Below are 15,301 nucleotides of genomic sequence, written 5' to 3' on the forward strand. Positions count from 1 at the left end.
AGAAAAAAAAAACCAGCAAAATATGAACCCACTTGAATGTACTTTCTAAATGGACATATGTGTTGCTCGGTGCATACAAACTTTTCTGGGAGACATACAAAAAATTGTTAATGGGGGTCACTTCCGAGAGAAGCACTAGTAGTTTAGAGTAAGAGAACATCTATCACATCTGCACATGTTGGGATTCTGGTCAAGGTGGCGGAGTAGTATGTCAACTGTCACGGAAAAATAAAAAATTATTTTTAAAAAAAATCCATAAATGTACATTGCCTTTGATCCAGTAATTGACAGAAACCTTCATACGCGACAAGAATGTTCACTACGCCATTGTCTGCGATGGCCAAACAATGGAAACGCCCTAAATGTCCAGTGTGGGGGCTGGCTAAATAAAAGGTGGCAAACCAGGCAGCAGAATGTGGTGTAGACAGATGCACACTGAGGTGGAAATCCCTTCACAGGGCAGGAAGCTAGAATAGTATGTACAGTATGTTTTGTGTCTTCCTTTTCAAAAAGCCGTCACTACAGACCGAGAAAAAGTGTGAGGGACACGCCGATGTGCTTCCAGTTCTGGAAATGACAGCCTTCATCCCTGACACGGTGTCGTGTTAAGGCCTATTTTACATCCTAAATGTCTCTCTCGTTTGCTCACTTCCTTCCACCTGGAGGCCGTTCGTCAAAGCTACCGTCACGTCCTGACCGAGCTGCTAAGACTCTGTCGGCCTTCCAGTCAGCTCTCTCCCGAGGATGCGGAGAAATCCTTTCAAGACACGAAGCTGCTTACATCTGTCACTCTCCAGCTGGGGAGTGTGCCCGGCTCCCAACTGCTCCTCAGGGAGAAAACTGGGTTCCAACCAGCCTTCTCTCGTCCCCCGCCTCAGGGCCACACCCTGCTGGAAGGCCCCGCTCCCCACCAGTATCTACTTACAAGTCACATCCTAGGAACATTCTTCTTCAACCCCAGACTAAATCGAGACCCCATTATTTGCTCTCCTAGCTCCCTTGAACTTTTCCTTTGGAACACTCATCACAGTGTGTAATTCATTACGTATCCGAGGTCACATGACTAAGGCTTGCCTCCCCACCGAAGTGCTCCCAAGGCAAGGACCCTCTCTTGATCTCTTTTGTTCCCTGTCGTAAAGCCAGCACCTTGCCCAGGATTCAAACAGAGCAGCGAAGGTGCTGTGCAGGGAGAGACCCGAGACTTTCACTCTTACTTGAAACACTTTGCACTGTGTGACTTTTTTAGACTAAATATTCATTAGTATTGATATGTAATTCACACATAATAAAACTCATCATTTTAAAGTATAAAATTCAAAAAATAAATAAAGTACATAATTCAGTGGATTTTACTATATCCAGAGATTTGCACCCCCATCACCACTATCTAGTTCCAGAGTGTTCACCATCCAAAAAGAAACCCCGTACCCATCAGCAGTCAGTCACTCCCTGCCACGTCCTCCCCTGGCCCCCGGCAACCACTAATCTACCTTCTGTCTCTGTAGATTTGCCCATTCTGGACATTTCGCAGAAATGGAATTCTCTAATATGTGGCCCTTTGTACCTGGCTCCTTACACTTAACACAAACCCTTTCAAGGTTCACCCACGTTATAGTATGTCCGTCCTCCATTCCTTTTTATGCCTGAATAAAAGATGCATTTTTTTTTAATAATAGACAATTTTTTTAATTTTAAGATTTTTCCTTTGAAAATACATACATATATTTACATATATATATATATGCACTTGATCCAGAAACTCACCTTTAGAAAGTTATCTAAAGAAACAGATATGTCTATAAGAGCGTTAATTTCTAGGTTTCCAAAAAATTGGAAACTATCTAAATATCTAACAATATAACGTGGTGGGGGGGTTATGATTTTTTTAATTCACGGAGCAGACCACGGAAACTCAGGGCGTTGATTCTCAAGCCGGGCTCTGGTTCCTGGGGACCGCAGGGCCTTGCAGGGGTGAGGCCCTCCTCCAGCCCATCCCAGCAGCTCAGCTGTTATCTGTTTGATATACTGGAATTCCCCAGGAAATTTCACTTGAAGAGAAGGTTCTATTGCTAAAAAACATTTAATGACTACTTTTGTAAAGACTGATTAACACAGCGTTACTAACTATAGTCGCCATGCTGTATGTTACAGCACGTAATGATACTGTACTGCATATCTGAAAGCTGCTAAGTAAGAGAATAAATCTTACAAGTTCTCATCCCAAGAAAAAAAAATGTTGCAACTATGCGTAGTGATGGATGGTAACTAGACTTATTGTAGTGACCATTTCACAGTCTATGCAAATACTAAGTCATTTTGTTGTACACCTGACACTAATATAATGTTATATGTCTATTATACCTCAATTAAAAAAAGGATTTATAGCTATAAGGAGCCTAAGAATATATTTATTCTTAGAGACCCTAAGCCAGAACCGCCCCGCTAAAACACTCCTGGATGTCCGACCCTCAGAAACTGTGAGATAATGTCTGTTGTTTTAAGCTGCTGATTTGGGGGATCATTTTTTTTACCCATCAATCGAAAAATAATACCCCCTTTATGGTAAAGGGAAAAAGGGAAGCAGAAAATAGATTTGTTCCAGGGAAGCCAAGAAAGGTTCAGAAAAAGAGAGACCAAAACAGAATAAAGACTCTCGCAGATAGGAATTCGATATGTAAAACAGGAGGTGATATAAACGGGTGAGTAAAGTATTAACTATTCAATAAATGGTTCTGGGACAACTATCCTTTGGGGGTAAAAAAAAAAGTGTGGTGCCCTACCCCATGCCATTCACAGAAATGAACTCAAGAGAAATGAAAACAAATGTCCACACAAAAATTTAGAATGTTCCTAGCAGTATTATTCACAATAGCCAAAAATTAGAAACAACCCAAATATTCATCAACTGATGAAGGGATAAATAAAACGTGGTCTATCCAAACAATGGGATAGCCATAAAAGGGAATGAAGTACCGATATGCTACAATATGAACTTTGAAAACATCATGCTAAGTGCAAGAAGCCAGTCACAAAATATCACATATTGTAGGGTCATCCCATTTCTATGAAATGTCTAGAATAAGAAAATCCATAGAGACATAAAGTAGTTTAGTGCTTTCCAGGGTTTGGGGGGGTATGGGGGGAATGGGGAGCGACCGCAAAGGTGTATGAGGTTTCGGTACGAGGCGATGAAAATGTTCTATAACCGAATGTAATAATGGATGCGTAATATACTGAAAAGCACTGAATGATGCACTTTAAATGGGTGAACTGTCTGGTATGTGAATTATACCTCAATAAAATTATAAAAAATAAAAGATAAACTCCAGATGAAGAACAAAGACTAAACAATAAAAGAACTAGAACTTCTTTAAGCAGACACAAAATGCAAAAGCTATGAAGCAAAAAACTGATGAATTTCACAAAATCAAAATGTGAAACTTCCACACACATACAGACTCAGTGAAGGTGTCGCTGTGGGAACGAAGGCCTGAACAGTGGGGGCACAGGCCCCGGCTCACTGTTCCTGGCCCGACGCCCGCCTTCTCATGAGTCACATGTGGATGAGCAGGACCCGAGTGGGCGCAAGACAAACCCAGAATTGTTGGTTAAACGGAAGGTTTCCCTTGGGAACCAAAACCTTTAGTAAATAATTTCTGTGGGCTCTGAGCTCCATTTTCCACCTGCAAAGTATGAATCTTCGCCAAAAAAACTTTCGTTAGGGTGACGTAACTGAGAGGTGAGCCGAGATGATTATGCCAGAAAGTGGAAAGCTGCAGCCAATTTTGAATTCCAACTCTTATTATATTTTTAAGGACTGAAATCGTCAAAATGCACACGTCAGGTTCTAATATACTACTGTTTGAATAATACTGTGCTACCGTGCATTACTCCATGTTTCTTTAAATTCTTGGGTATGATTTTGGCAGGGAAGAACACCATCTATTAATGTACTATCAATAAATTCAACAAAAATGGATGTCTAAACGTATTTTTAAAAAAACCTTTCGAGTAATCAGAGTCACCATAAACAAAGTTAAAAGACTAGGAGCTAACCAGGAGAAACATATGCAACACGTAAACTGGCAAGGGTTTAATATCTAGAATATATATAGTTCCTACAAATCGATTTTGTAAAAGGACAAATAATCCAGTAGCAAAAAATGGGAAAAAACAGACAGGCAATTCACAGAAATGAAAATACAAAAACATTAATGAAAATGTAAAAAAATACTGAACCTCACTGGTAATCAGGAAAATACAGATTAAAACGACATGTGAGCACAGGTATGGGAAGACCGATACGTAATACGGAGCACCACTGACGGTATGATACACTCGGTATAAATTAGTAAACTGCTTCAGATTACCTATTAAAATTTTAAGTGTGCACAGACTGAGAGCCTGCAGTTCTTTTCTTTCTCAAGACGAGCCCATGTGTGTTCATAGTTGTGAACAAGTTCACATTGGCGTAAAATGGGAAATAACACGTGTTCACTGACAAGGCAGTGGATGGACAAGCTGCAGTCCATTCGCACAGTGAGAAACGCTGTTTAATGAAACGGGGACAGGAAGTAGGGGAGGGGTAGTCTAGATAAGGTGGCTGGAAAGGCCTCACTGAGGTGTCACTTGCACAAGATGAGGGAGGTAAGGGGGACGAGGGACATGAGCGAGGAAAAGCATTCTCGGCAGAGGGAACGGCAAGCGCAAAGGCCCAGTGGGCACTGTGCCTGAGTAACAGCACTTTGAAGGCAGCAGTCAAAGGCCCCTGTCAACGTTTCTTGGCCCTGGCAATTCTAGGGTCGCTGACCAGATGTCACGTAACCCCCAACTCACCCCCTCACTGTGCTGCACCACACTGCCAATGTTTTGCAGAGACTGGAAATTGTGGGTGTTTACGGAGCCGAACTCCACAATCTCGTCATCCACTTGCAGACCCTACAGAGAGAAGAGAAATGGCTAGAGGTTAAACCAGGCTAGAGGTTAAATGTGCTTCTGGTGTTCCTTACCCTTCCATACCCAATTCAATGTCAAGGTCGAGAGCTTGTTTTCTACAGGGAACAACAGCAAGTGCAAAGTGAAGCAGTCAGGGATTTAGACACCTCATCCAGGAGCGCGGGGGTGAGCGGGTGTGGATAACTGAGCCATCTCCTCCAGGAGGCTCCTTCTAGTGCAGATCTAGAAGACAGCCAGGTCTGCCCAATGTCTGATAAAAGCTGGCAGTTGCAGAGGCCTTGAGATACGTGGGGAAAAGCCAAATGCTGCTCTCTGGTGTCCTGGCTCAGGTTCAAGGGCAAGAGGAGGCAAGCCAGTCTGCACCTATTTTGTCCAGGGGTCAGAATTTAGACGTTTGCCCTAGAAGCCCCCAAACAAGCAGCCACAGGCACAAAGCTGACCCAGGACTAGTGTGACCCTTTTGTTCTGAGGACACAGCCACAATCCATTCATCCCTTTAACACATATTTGTCACGGGCCCCTGTGCTGGATGCTGCGGAGACGGGTGTGCAACTCACAGTCCTGGGATCATAAGAGGACCAGCGGGACCTGGATTCAGGACCCAGTTCCACCTCTTCAGAGCTATGTGTCCTGGCACAAGCTACTTCAGTCTTTGAGGCTTGTCCTCATGGGTGAAATGGGGTAAAGATTAGTGCCTACTACAGAAGGTGGCTGCAGGGTTAAATCTCAAATGCATTTTCACATAAAAACTTGCACGTGATGTTCACAGCGGCATCTTTCATAACGGCCAAAAAATAGAAACCAAAATGTCCATTAACTCATGAATAGATAGACAAAATGTGGCCTAGCCATACAATGGAATATTACTTAGCTGTAAAAAGGAACGAAATAGAGATACATGCTCCAAAATGGATGAACTTGAAAATATGATAGTAATTGGAAGAAGCCAGTCATAAAGGACCACATATTGTACAAGTCCCTTTGTATAAAATGTCTAGAATAGACAATTTCATAGAGACAGAAAGCAAACCAGTTGTTGCTAGGGGCTGGGGGAAATGGGGGTTGGGAAGGGTCTGACTAATCAGTACAGGGATCCCTTTTAGGATCATCAAAATTCTCTAAAACTGACTGTGATGATGAATGCACAGGTCTGGGAATATACTAAAAGCCACGAAACTGTATACTTTAAAATGGGTAAATTTTATGTATGTGAATTATATCTCAAAAAGCTGTTTAAAACTTTTTCAAATATACTCATTTGGCAGGATACCCAGTAAGTGGCAGCTGCCGTCATTTTGTGTCTATTACTCAGTGCCCAGCTAAACTTGACTGTCTCTAAACTGGACCGTGGTGATGGACAATTTGGTGGGCAGCAGGGGTGGACTTCTCTCCAAAACCCTGGTGCCAGCACGAGGCTGGGTCCCCAGTGAAGAGAGGTTGCAGCTCTGAGAGCATGTGGTTCTGTCTTTCCAGGCCGCCCCGCCCGGTCCCGAGGCCACCTGACCCGCAGCACCCACTGGGTGAGATTTAGGTGGCTGGGCCCTGGCTTACCGCGATGCTGGCGGGGGAGCCGGGGCTGATGCTGTTCACTCTGGCGAAGGCCTGCGGGGGGCTGAGGCCCTCGCTCCGGCCCCGGTCGCGGCTCATGGCCTCTTCGCGGGCCTCGGCCGTGTCCCGGGCCTGCTTCTCCTTGTCCCGGGCGTGCAGCTGGTGCAGGGCCTCCTCCACCTGCTTCATCACCGCCTTGTGGTCATTCTGCAAGCCTGGGAGGAGAACACCGTATGAGGGGCTGAGGAAGACAGCCGAGGACAGAAGACTCCCACTGTCACTCACTCAGTGTTTAATGAGCCCTTCCTCTGTGCCAGACACGGGCTAGAGGCCGAGGGCCGATCTGTGAACAAGACGGAGCAGCCCCCGCACGAAGCCTACAGCACGGCAAGGAAAGAAGTGAATAACAACACCTGAGGATTGCGTTGCGGGCCAGGGGACCTGCCCTCGCCAGGCCAGGGGATGAGGGAAGGCTGCCCAAAGCCAGCGCTGCTCCCGCTGGGACCTGACAGGTGAGCAGGAGTCTTCCCTGGCCACGAGCTCCAGTGCACACAAGGGACACGCGGTTGTTACACGACGGAATGAAGTGGGCGGGGCTTCGCTTTTCTCTTAACGCCTCCAAGAGGAAAAGTGATGCCCACGTCTACTGATACACAGCTGCGGGCGCTCAGTCTGGGAGGCGTAACGGGAGAAAAAGCTAGAAGTCAGGAGTTTAGGGGTGAATTCCTCGATTTTTTTCAGTACTGATGGCGAATTCAAAATGTCGTGAACCACCATGCCAGCCGAATAAGTCACCTCTGCAGGCCAGTCCCGCCTAGCGGCTGACATTTTCCTAACTTCTTTTTAACCTAAAACAACTTCTACTGCCGTGGATTCCACACCTTACTCAGAACGGGTCACTCACACAGTCCCGACAGGTTTCAGAAGCCTAAGCCGTCAGCACTGCCCGCCGATCCTCGTCTAGCACCTGTGGGTCACGGACTTTCAGACTCTCCAGGTGCCTTCCAGTGTGAGCGTGCCCGGCCACGTGACCTGGTTTCTCTGCCTCTGTCACTTCGGGGCACAGGTGAGGCCCTCAGGCACCACGAGACACAGGTACTCAACCCACAGGAGCAGACACGAGAAAAGAACCCAGGTTTGAGCAAGCGAAGACACAGACCCGGGCAGGAAGACTTCAAATGGCATCGATGCACAACACACGGTCACTTTCTGACTAGAAAAGGCTGCCCACAGGCGACAAACTCCATCAGGAGCCCCAGAACTTTCAGCAATGCCTGGCACACAATAGGTACTTTATCTACAGCTGTTGGGTTTGGAATAAATGACTTTATTTACAATATGTTGCAATTCTGGTCAGAATTCCAAAAAATTTTTTTCCTGGACAAAATGTTTCCGAGGCATTATTTCAAAATCAAACTTGCGATTCTAATAAATGTGGGTATGCTAATGTAAGATATTAATAACAGGGAAGACTGAGGATAGAGTATATGGGACCTCTGTATTATTTTTCCAATTTTTCTGTAAATCTAAAACTGTCCTAAAAAATAAAGTCTAGTTTTAAAAATAAGATAAACTTGTGAGAACAGTTTTTCAAAAGAAAACCGATAAGAAGGAATTGTTCAACCAGATTCTTAAGTATATTAAAATCATTAAGAAAATATGATATTAGCACCCAAAGGAACAGTCAACAAAACAAGGCAAAAAGCCCAGAAAGAGATGTAAGCAGGTCTAAAGATTTCATATGTGATACCGCTAGCATTTCAAATGAATGGAGAAAGAATGGACTGTGTAATACATGGTGTTGGATCTCGAGAGTATCGTGCTACGTGAAATAAGTCAATGGAAAAGAACGAGAACAGTATGACTTCACGCGTATGTGGGTTATAAAACCGAAAGCGACGGACAAGCTCGTAGATACAGACGATGGAGTGGTGGTTACCAGAGGGGGAGGGGGTGGGGGGAGGACAAATAAGGGAAAAGGAATCGAATATATGGGGACGGAAGGGGACAAGACCGGGCAGTGAGCGCACAATGAAGGACACGGATGTTGTTTTATGAAATTGTACACCTGAGACTTATATAATGGTATTAACCAATACTACCCCAATAAATTTAATTCAAAAATTAAAATAATAATAATAATAATAATAATAAATGGTGGAACATCAGGCTAACCATTGGGAGAAAAAGTCAGTACCCTCCCTCATGCTGTGGGTGAGAACCTCTCAAATTTCCCCCAGAACCCTCCTAACTGGGGGAGCAAGTGGGCTGCATCCCCGGAGAATCTCAGGTTTAAGCCAAAAGCCCCAAATTTCCCTCCGGTCTGATCATCTCAACGTGGTTTTCCCCTACTCTGTGTCTTCCTATTTGCTTTAATATAAAAATGGCATATGCTTCTTTTCCCAAAATCTTCAAGGAAAAATGAAGCTCTAAGAAGTTCTATGACAACACTGTGGCTCTGAAAACTGCAGCTTTGGTATTGTAAGCTGTGTCCCACCCAAGGGCACCTGTACCCTCACAGTGAAGCGTGGCCTTGTACCAAAACACGCTACAGATGGAGTCAGCATTCAAACAGGTGACGGAAGTCACGAAGCGGAAAAAGGAGACGATAAATCCCTCTAACATGACTTGTTGGTGACGGCTGGTCGCCCCACTGTGGAAGGGTGAATAACGGCCCCACAAAGATGCTCCCGTCCTAACCCCCAACCTGGGACTGCATTACTTCACGTGGCAAAGGGGACTTCGTAGATGTGATTAAGTTCAGGACCCTGAAACGGAGAGAGTAGCCTGGATTACCCAGGTGGTGGGCCCGATGCAATCGCGAGGGTCTTTCTAAGTGGAAGAGGGAGGCGGAGCGTGAGAGAGAGAGAAGTGAGGCCAGAACCGGAGGCAGCAGAGGTGCCGCTGCCGGCTTTGAAGATGGAAGGGGCCACGAGCCGAGGAATGTGGATGGCCTCCAGAAGCAAGGGAACAGGCTCTCCCCTGCCACCTCCAGAAGGAACACAGAGCCCCGCCTCACACCTTGATCTTAGCCCCGTGAGACCCATTTGGATATCTCACTTGTGAAACTATCAGGTAACCAATTTGTGACGTTTTAAGCCGCTAAGTCTGGTAATTTGTTACAGCAGAAACAGAAAACGAATACACTGCCCAACCTCTACTCTCCCTCTGTTCCTTGGTCGCAAACATTAACAGCTAAGCATGTTTCCTGACACAGAACTGATCTGTAAGCAACGTTTGACTTGGGTTTCTATTGTTATTTCACTCAAGTTTCCACAAAGAGTAGAGTTCTCAAAAACCAAATGAAAACGGAAACCATGAATATAGAACCCTTGAGTCTAACCCATTCCCTGAGTTCTCAGTCCTTCAGTGGGGACATGAGATAATCACATCAAAGCAGAAGAGAGGGAAGCAGATAATATGGAACGCTAGTGATTTCATTCGTGTGCCTTTCCTGTCCCCTCCGAGGTGAGGGACGCCCCCTCCCCGAGGGTCACTCACAGACGATGTTGTGCCTGGCGGTCCGGACTTGGTACAGGTCCACGTCAGACCGGGGGTAGCCCTCACAGTCCACCAATGGCTCGTTCATTCCAACACCTTTTTGCTGGAGAGAAGAAACGCAGTTATAAAGATTGCACAGGTAGGAGACCTCTTTCTCCAGGTTCTTTTCTTTCACAGTCATAATAAAGGCGACAGTAACAAAAGCTGCCATAAATTGACACTTAACACAGACCAGGTACTCTACCCACGTGCTCTCACAACCACCCTCTGAGGTGGGCACTACTTTTTAATTTCTAATAACACAAGTAATCCACGAATCAGCCTCCTTGTTTGAAGTTAGAACTGTGCCAATAAAACTGAAGACTCTTTTGAGCATCAACCCCAAGGCCAGCCTCCTCCCCGACTCACTCACTCCTGGCCGGCAGCTGACACCTGGCAGGTGGCCTTGGAAGGTGGAGGAGAGTGAATACCCCTAAAAGCACCCAGCTGTGGCGGAACTTTGGTTTTTCTGAATATAAAAAAGAGATCGAAAAGGGCTTGAATTTCAAAGAGGCTTTCTCCCCTGAAAGGACACACTGATATCACCAGTTGCCTCCTGGGGAGAGAAACTAGGTGGCTGCGGACAGGAGAGAGAGACAGACTTTCCGTTTCACATCTTTTTGCAGACTGAATTTTGACCATGGAAAAGTACTCCCTATTTGAAACAATACATTAACATTTAACATTTTGAATTCTTTTCCTACATAAGTCAGAGCACGGTGCACAAAACAATGAAAGGTGTCACATGACGACGGTGCAGGACAGGGATTCTGCCGTCAACTAGGTGGCTTAGATGTCAATTCTGCCGCATCGGGTCTGGGGGCCCCTGGTTAAGGCCTTCACCTCTCCAAGCCTCGCCATCCTCGATTATAAAATGGGAGTAACGGCACTCACTCCCTTCTCGCCTATGAGATGAACGAGCTGACCCACGTGGAGTGCTTAGCACAACACCGGGAACATGTGCAGTGGGGTGAACAGCGGCCCCCAAAAGGGATGTCCAAGCCCTAACCCCCGGAACAGTGAACGGGGCCTTACTTGGAAAGAGGGTCTTTGCAGATATAGTTAAAGATCTCAGGGTGAGATCGTCCAGTTGCCTCCTGGGTAGAGAAACTAGGTGGCTGCGGACAGGAGAGAGAGACGGACTTTCCGTTTCACATCTTTTAGATTTAGGATGGGCCCTAAATCCAATGCCGGATATCCTTATAAGAGAAAGCAGAGGGACATCTGGGACACAGAGACCAGAGAGAAGGCCACGTGAGGACCGAGGCAGACAGTGGCTTTACCATGCCCAGTGTACACAGGTACTGGGTAGAGAGATTCTATTAGTTCATCTCCCTTTGTCTCTGGGAGCCTCTGGGTTACACCGACTATTTCCTGTTGGGGGCAGGGGACCCCATATCCTCCCTTTATCACAGTACTCCCTATAGATACCACATAAATGTGCCAGGGGCTAGAGCCCTGTGTCTGCCTCTAGCTCTCCCACAATGACTGAGAGTTGACTGGCTTCCAGAATCAATACCACATAAAGTACTGCTGTCCAAAGTCGGGACCCACAGGGCATTAAATAAGCCTGAATCTAAAATACTTACCCTCTTTCCAATTATCTTCGATTTCTTTCAAGGAGAACGTCTCCATCTGGCTCTGGGCTTTATATCACCTACGGATCACTTGCTGTCTCTGGGCCTCTCTATTCTGTTCTTAACAGCTTTATTGAGATAAAAGTCACATACCATACAATCCACCCATTTAAAGTGTATAATTCAGTGGTCTTTAGAATATTCACACAGTTGTGCAACTATCATCACAATCAATTTTGGAACATTTTCATCATGGTCCAAAAAAGAAACCCCAGACCCATCAGCTATCACTCCCAGCAACCAATAAGCTACCTTCTGTCTACGGATTTGCCTATTCTGGATATTTCATATAAATGGAATCATAAAATGTGTGGTCTTTTGTGATGAACGTCTTTCACTTAGCATCATGTTTTCAAGGTTCATGCATGGTGTGCACAGATCAGTACTCCGTTCCTTTTATTGAATAATACCCCATTGTATGGAGAGATCACATTTTATTTATCCATTCGTCAATTGTTGGACATTTAGATGAGTCACCTTGATATGTGTTATTTTTCTCATATTTAAGGGGAAACATTCTCATTTTTTCATATGCTGTAGAATTATAAAATTCCCTTTTAAAGTAAATTTATTTAAGTCAAAAAGTGGGTCAACTGAAAGAAAAACAGAGAATAACAGAACAGGAAGTATATGGATACAGCATCCTGCTCATGGTAGAAAGTAACTGAGTTTGAGAAATTGCTGGCATGACACTTGAAAGCACAGGTTCTGAATTCAACAGGCTTGAGCTCTAAATCTCACTTTGTGACTTTGAGCAAGTGACTTCCCTCCATAACGAGCACCCATCGGGCATATAGTCAGCTTCCTGGCCTCTATCTGATACTTCATCTTACTCCCATCACCTAAAATGCATTCCATCTGCCCTATAGAAGATGTAATTAATTTGCCCTTCTCTGTCAATTGATTTGTGGTTTTACACTAGGTGGCTTAAGAAAAACTATCAGTTTTGGAACCAGACAGACGTGGGAACTAGCCCCACCGCTGCCACTTTTTAGCTACGAGACCCTAAGGCAAGTGTCTGCCCCATTCTGAGCTTCGGTTTCCACCTTATACAATGAGGATAATGAGCCTTATCTATAACTCAAAGCTCAGTACTCTGACTAGTAGCATCAGCATCGCTGGGAAATTTGCCAGAAATACAACATCTGCTCCCACGTGCCCCGCCCCCATCACAATCCGAATTTTAACATACACGTTAAAGTTTACGAAGCTCTGACGTAAAGTGGTTAGCAAAGCGTAGGGCACCTGGTAAACTTTGAACAGACTGGTGATGGTGATGATTATCAATTCTCCGGCCTCTGCAAACTTATTAGCTCTGTGATCGGAGGCAGCTCTAAGTTAAATAACGCCTCTGTTTCCTCCTCCCTAAAACGGGGGAAATAATAGAGTTCCTGCGAGGATTAAATGAGCTCACCAATGTGAAGCACGGAAAACAGCGCCCAGCTCCACAAACGCTTGCGATGTTACCGACACCGTTCTTCGTTCTTAACGTTATTGCCTCACTGCCTGCTGCCGACAGAGGCCGCAGTTGCGGCGCCTGGAGCCTCCCAGAGAGGGAAAGATCCACAGCCGGGCGCTCAAGCGGAGGCCACATCGGCCTCCCAGTCCCCCTGGTCAGGGGTGCCGAGTCAGGAGGCCTTGGGGTGCCCCCACGCCGCCCGGGAGCCCTGCGCCCACACTCACACTCTCCAGCACGTCATAATTGGCCTTGATCTGAGCCTCGATCTCCTCCTTGCGCCGTATCAGCTCCTGGATGTCAGTGACAGTCACCGCACTGGCCTGTGGGGAGCTTCCGCTCTGCCTACCTTCCTTCTCCGACATCCTGGACCTCCGCCCAGGATTCTGTACACCCGGTTTCCCCGCTGCGGACGCCCGAGGAGACTATGGCTACGGCTCCGCCCGCGGGCCAAAACACCAAGGCGGTCCGCGAACGCGGGACGAGTGAGGGCGTGGCTTCGTCGGTGGGGCGGGGCCACCGGAAGCCACACCCTGCTGGAATACGTGGTACCATGGTGATTCGGCTTGGGGTAATATGGGGAGGTAGACCGCACCAAGGCTGGTGATTTCTCTGTAACTGGCTCATTTTCTTTCCTCATTCATTCAACTAACATTTATTGAGTGCCAACTGTTTGTATATGAGAGAGCATTGTGTGTGGCGCTCCAATTCAGCTCTTCGCATCCACACAGTCCTTGACCGTTTATAAAACACAGATTCCTTATGCCCCATTTTATAAAGTTCAAATCTGGTCATTTGCCTCTTACTGCAATGTGAGGACCTTAGGTAAATCACCTCTCTGAGACTCAGTCTCCTCATTTGTAAATTGGTTCCATATTAACAATCTATTTCATAGAGCTGACATTTTGCCAATAAATATTTATTGAATGTCTTCTCTGTGCCATATACTGTTCTGGGTACTGGAGGGGTAAAGAAATGAAGATTTGGCTCAGTGCCTCTCACATATTAGGGTCTCTATAAATTTTGGTGATATTGATGATAAAAATAACAGTAATAGTAATCATTTATCGAACGCTTACAACGTGCCACTGTTCTAAGTGCCTTTCATGTCTTAATTCAACAACCTCTTGAAACCAGGATTATTATTACCATCATTTGACAGCCGAGAAAGTCATCTCAAGAACCAGTTTGCCCAACCAGCAAAATAAGCAGCCCGAATTTCAACCCAGCTTAAAAACCAAACAACGAAACTTCATGTCTTAACATTTGCCCCTTAATATTTGCACTAAAAGGGACACACTGTCACTGATACAGCATTCAAACATGTTTGCCCTGGTTCCAAACGTGGAAAACAAATCCTAATTGAGCAATATTCTTCAAAACAACTGGCCCGAACTCCTCGAAAAGATCATTATTGTGAAATACTCATGCGTGCCAGGCAGATGCGCACCAGGCAGACGCGCGCCAGGCAGACGCGTGCCTAGATTAAAGAAGACTGAAGAGACGCTGTGAAATGCAATGTGGGCTCCTTGATTGGATGCTGGTTCCCCTCAAAAAAATAAATAAAAGTGCAAGGGACATTCTTGAGACAGTTGGGGAACTCTGAATTCGGCTAGTATTGTATCAATGTTACATTTCCTAATTTTGATACTTGTATACTGTGGTTATATAAGAATGTCCTTAGAAAAAGCACGCTGTAGTATTTAGGGACCAGTAGTCAACTAACTTTCAAGGGATTCATAAACATATACAAGTATATATTTGTAGACAAGAGAATGACAAGGTAAATATGGCAGAGTGAAAATAATTGCTGACTCTGGGTGGAACATACATGAACAATCTCTACACTATCTTTGCGAATTTTCTGAGTATGAAATTATTTCAAAATAAAAAGTTATAAGAATCATCATACAGACAAAGTAAACTCAATTATACTAGGCCTCCTATATTTTGTTCAATTATCATTTTTAAATAAACCAACATTCCTAACATTGACTCCCCACCTCCCGCAAAAAAAGAGAGACACAATAACCAAATGCAATGCATGATCCTTGATTGTATATTAGATTTAAATTAAAAAAAAAAAGCGATTCAAAAGACATTATGGGGACAATGGGTGAACTTTGAATATAGACTACATATTACAATGTATCGATGTTAAATT

General features: G+C 45.1%; 1 protein-coding gene across 1 annotated transcript; it reads right to left on the minus strand.

The window, feature by feature from the left end:
- Positions 1-4,535: 4,535 nt before the first annotated feature.
- PSMD9 (proteasome 26S subunit, non-ATPase 9) lies at positions 4,536-13,596 on the minus strand. Its single transcript, XM_025045544.1, has 4 exons — positions 13,365-13,596; positions 10,006-10,108; positions 6,508-6,719; positions 4,536-4,938 (listed from the first exon to the last, which is right to left on the minus strand). Exons 1-4 carry the CDS (start codon positions 13,500-13,502, stop codon positions 4,759-4,761), a joined length of 633 nt encoding a protein of 210 aa, XP_024901312.1. The 5' UTR covers positions 13,503-13,596; the 3' UTR covers positions 4,536-4,758.
- Positions 13,597-15,301: the final 1,705 nt, after the last annotated feature.

Source organism: Pteropus alecto, unplaced genomic scaffold (assembly GCF_000325575.1).
Source record: "Pteropus alecto unplaced genomic scaffold, ASM32557v1 scaffold213, whole genome shotgun sequence".
Lineage (NCBI taxonomy): Eukaryota > Metazoa > Chordata > Mammalia > Chiroptera > Pteropodidae > Pteropus > Pteropus alecto.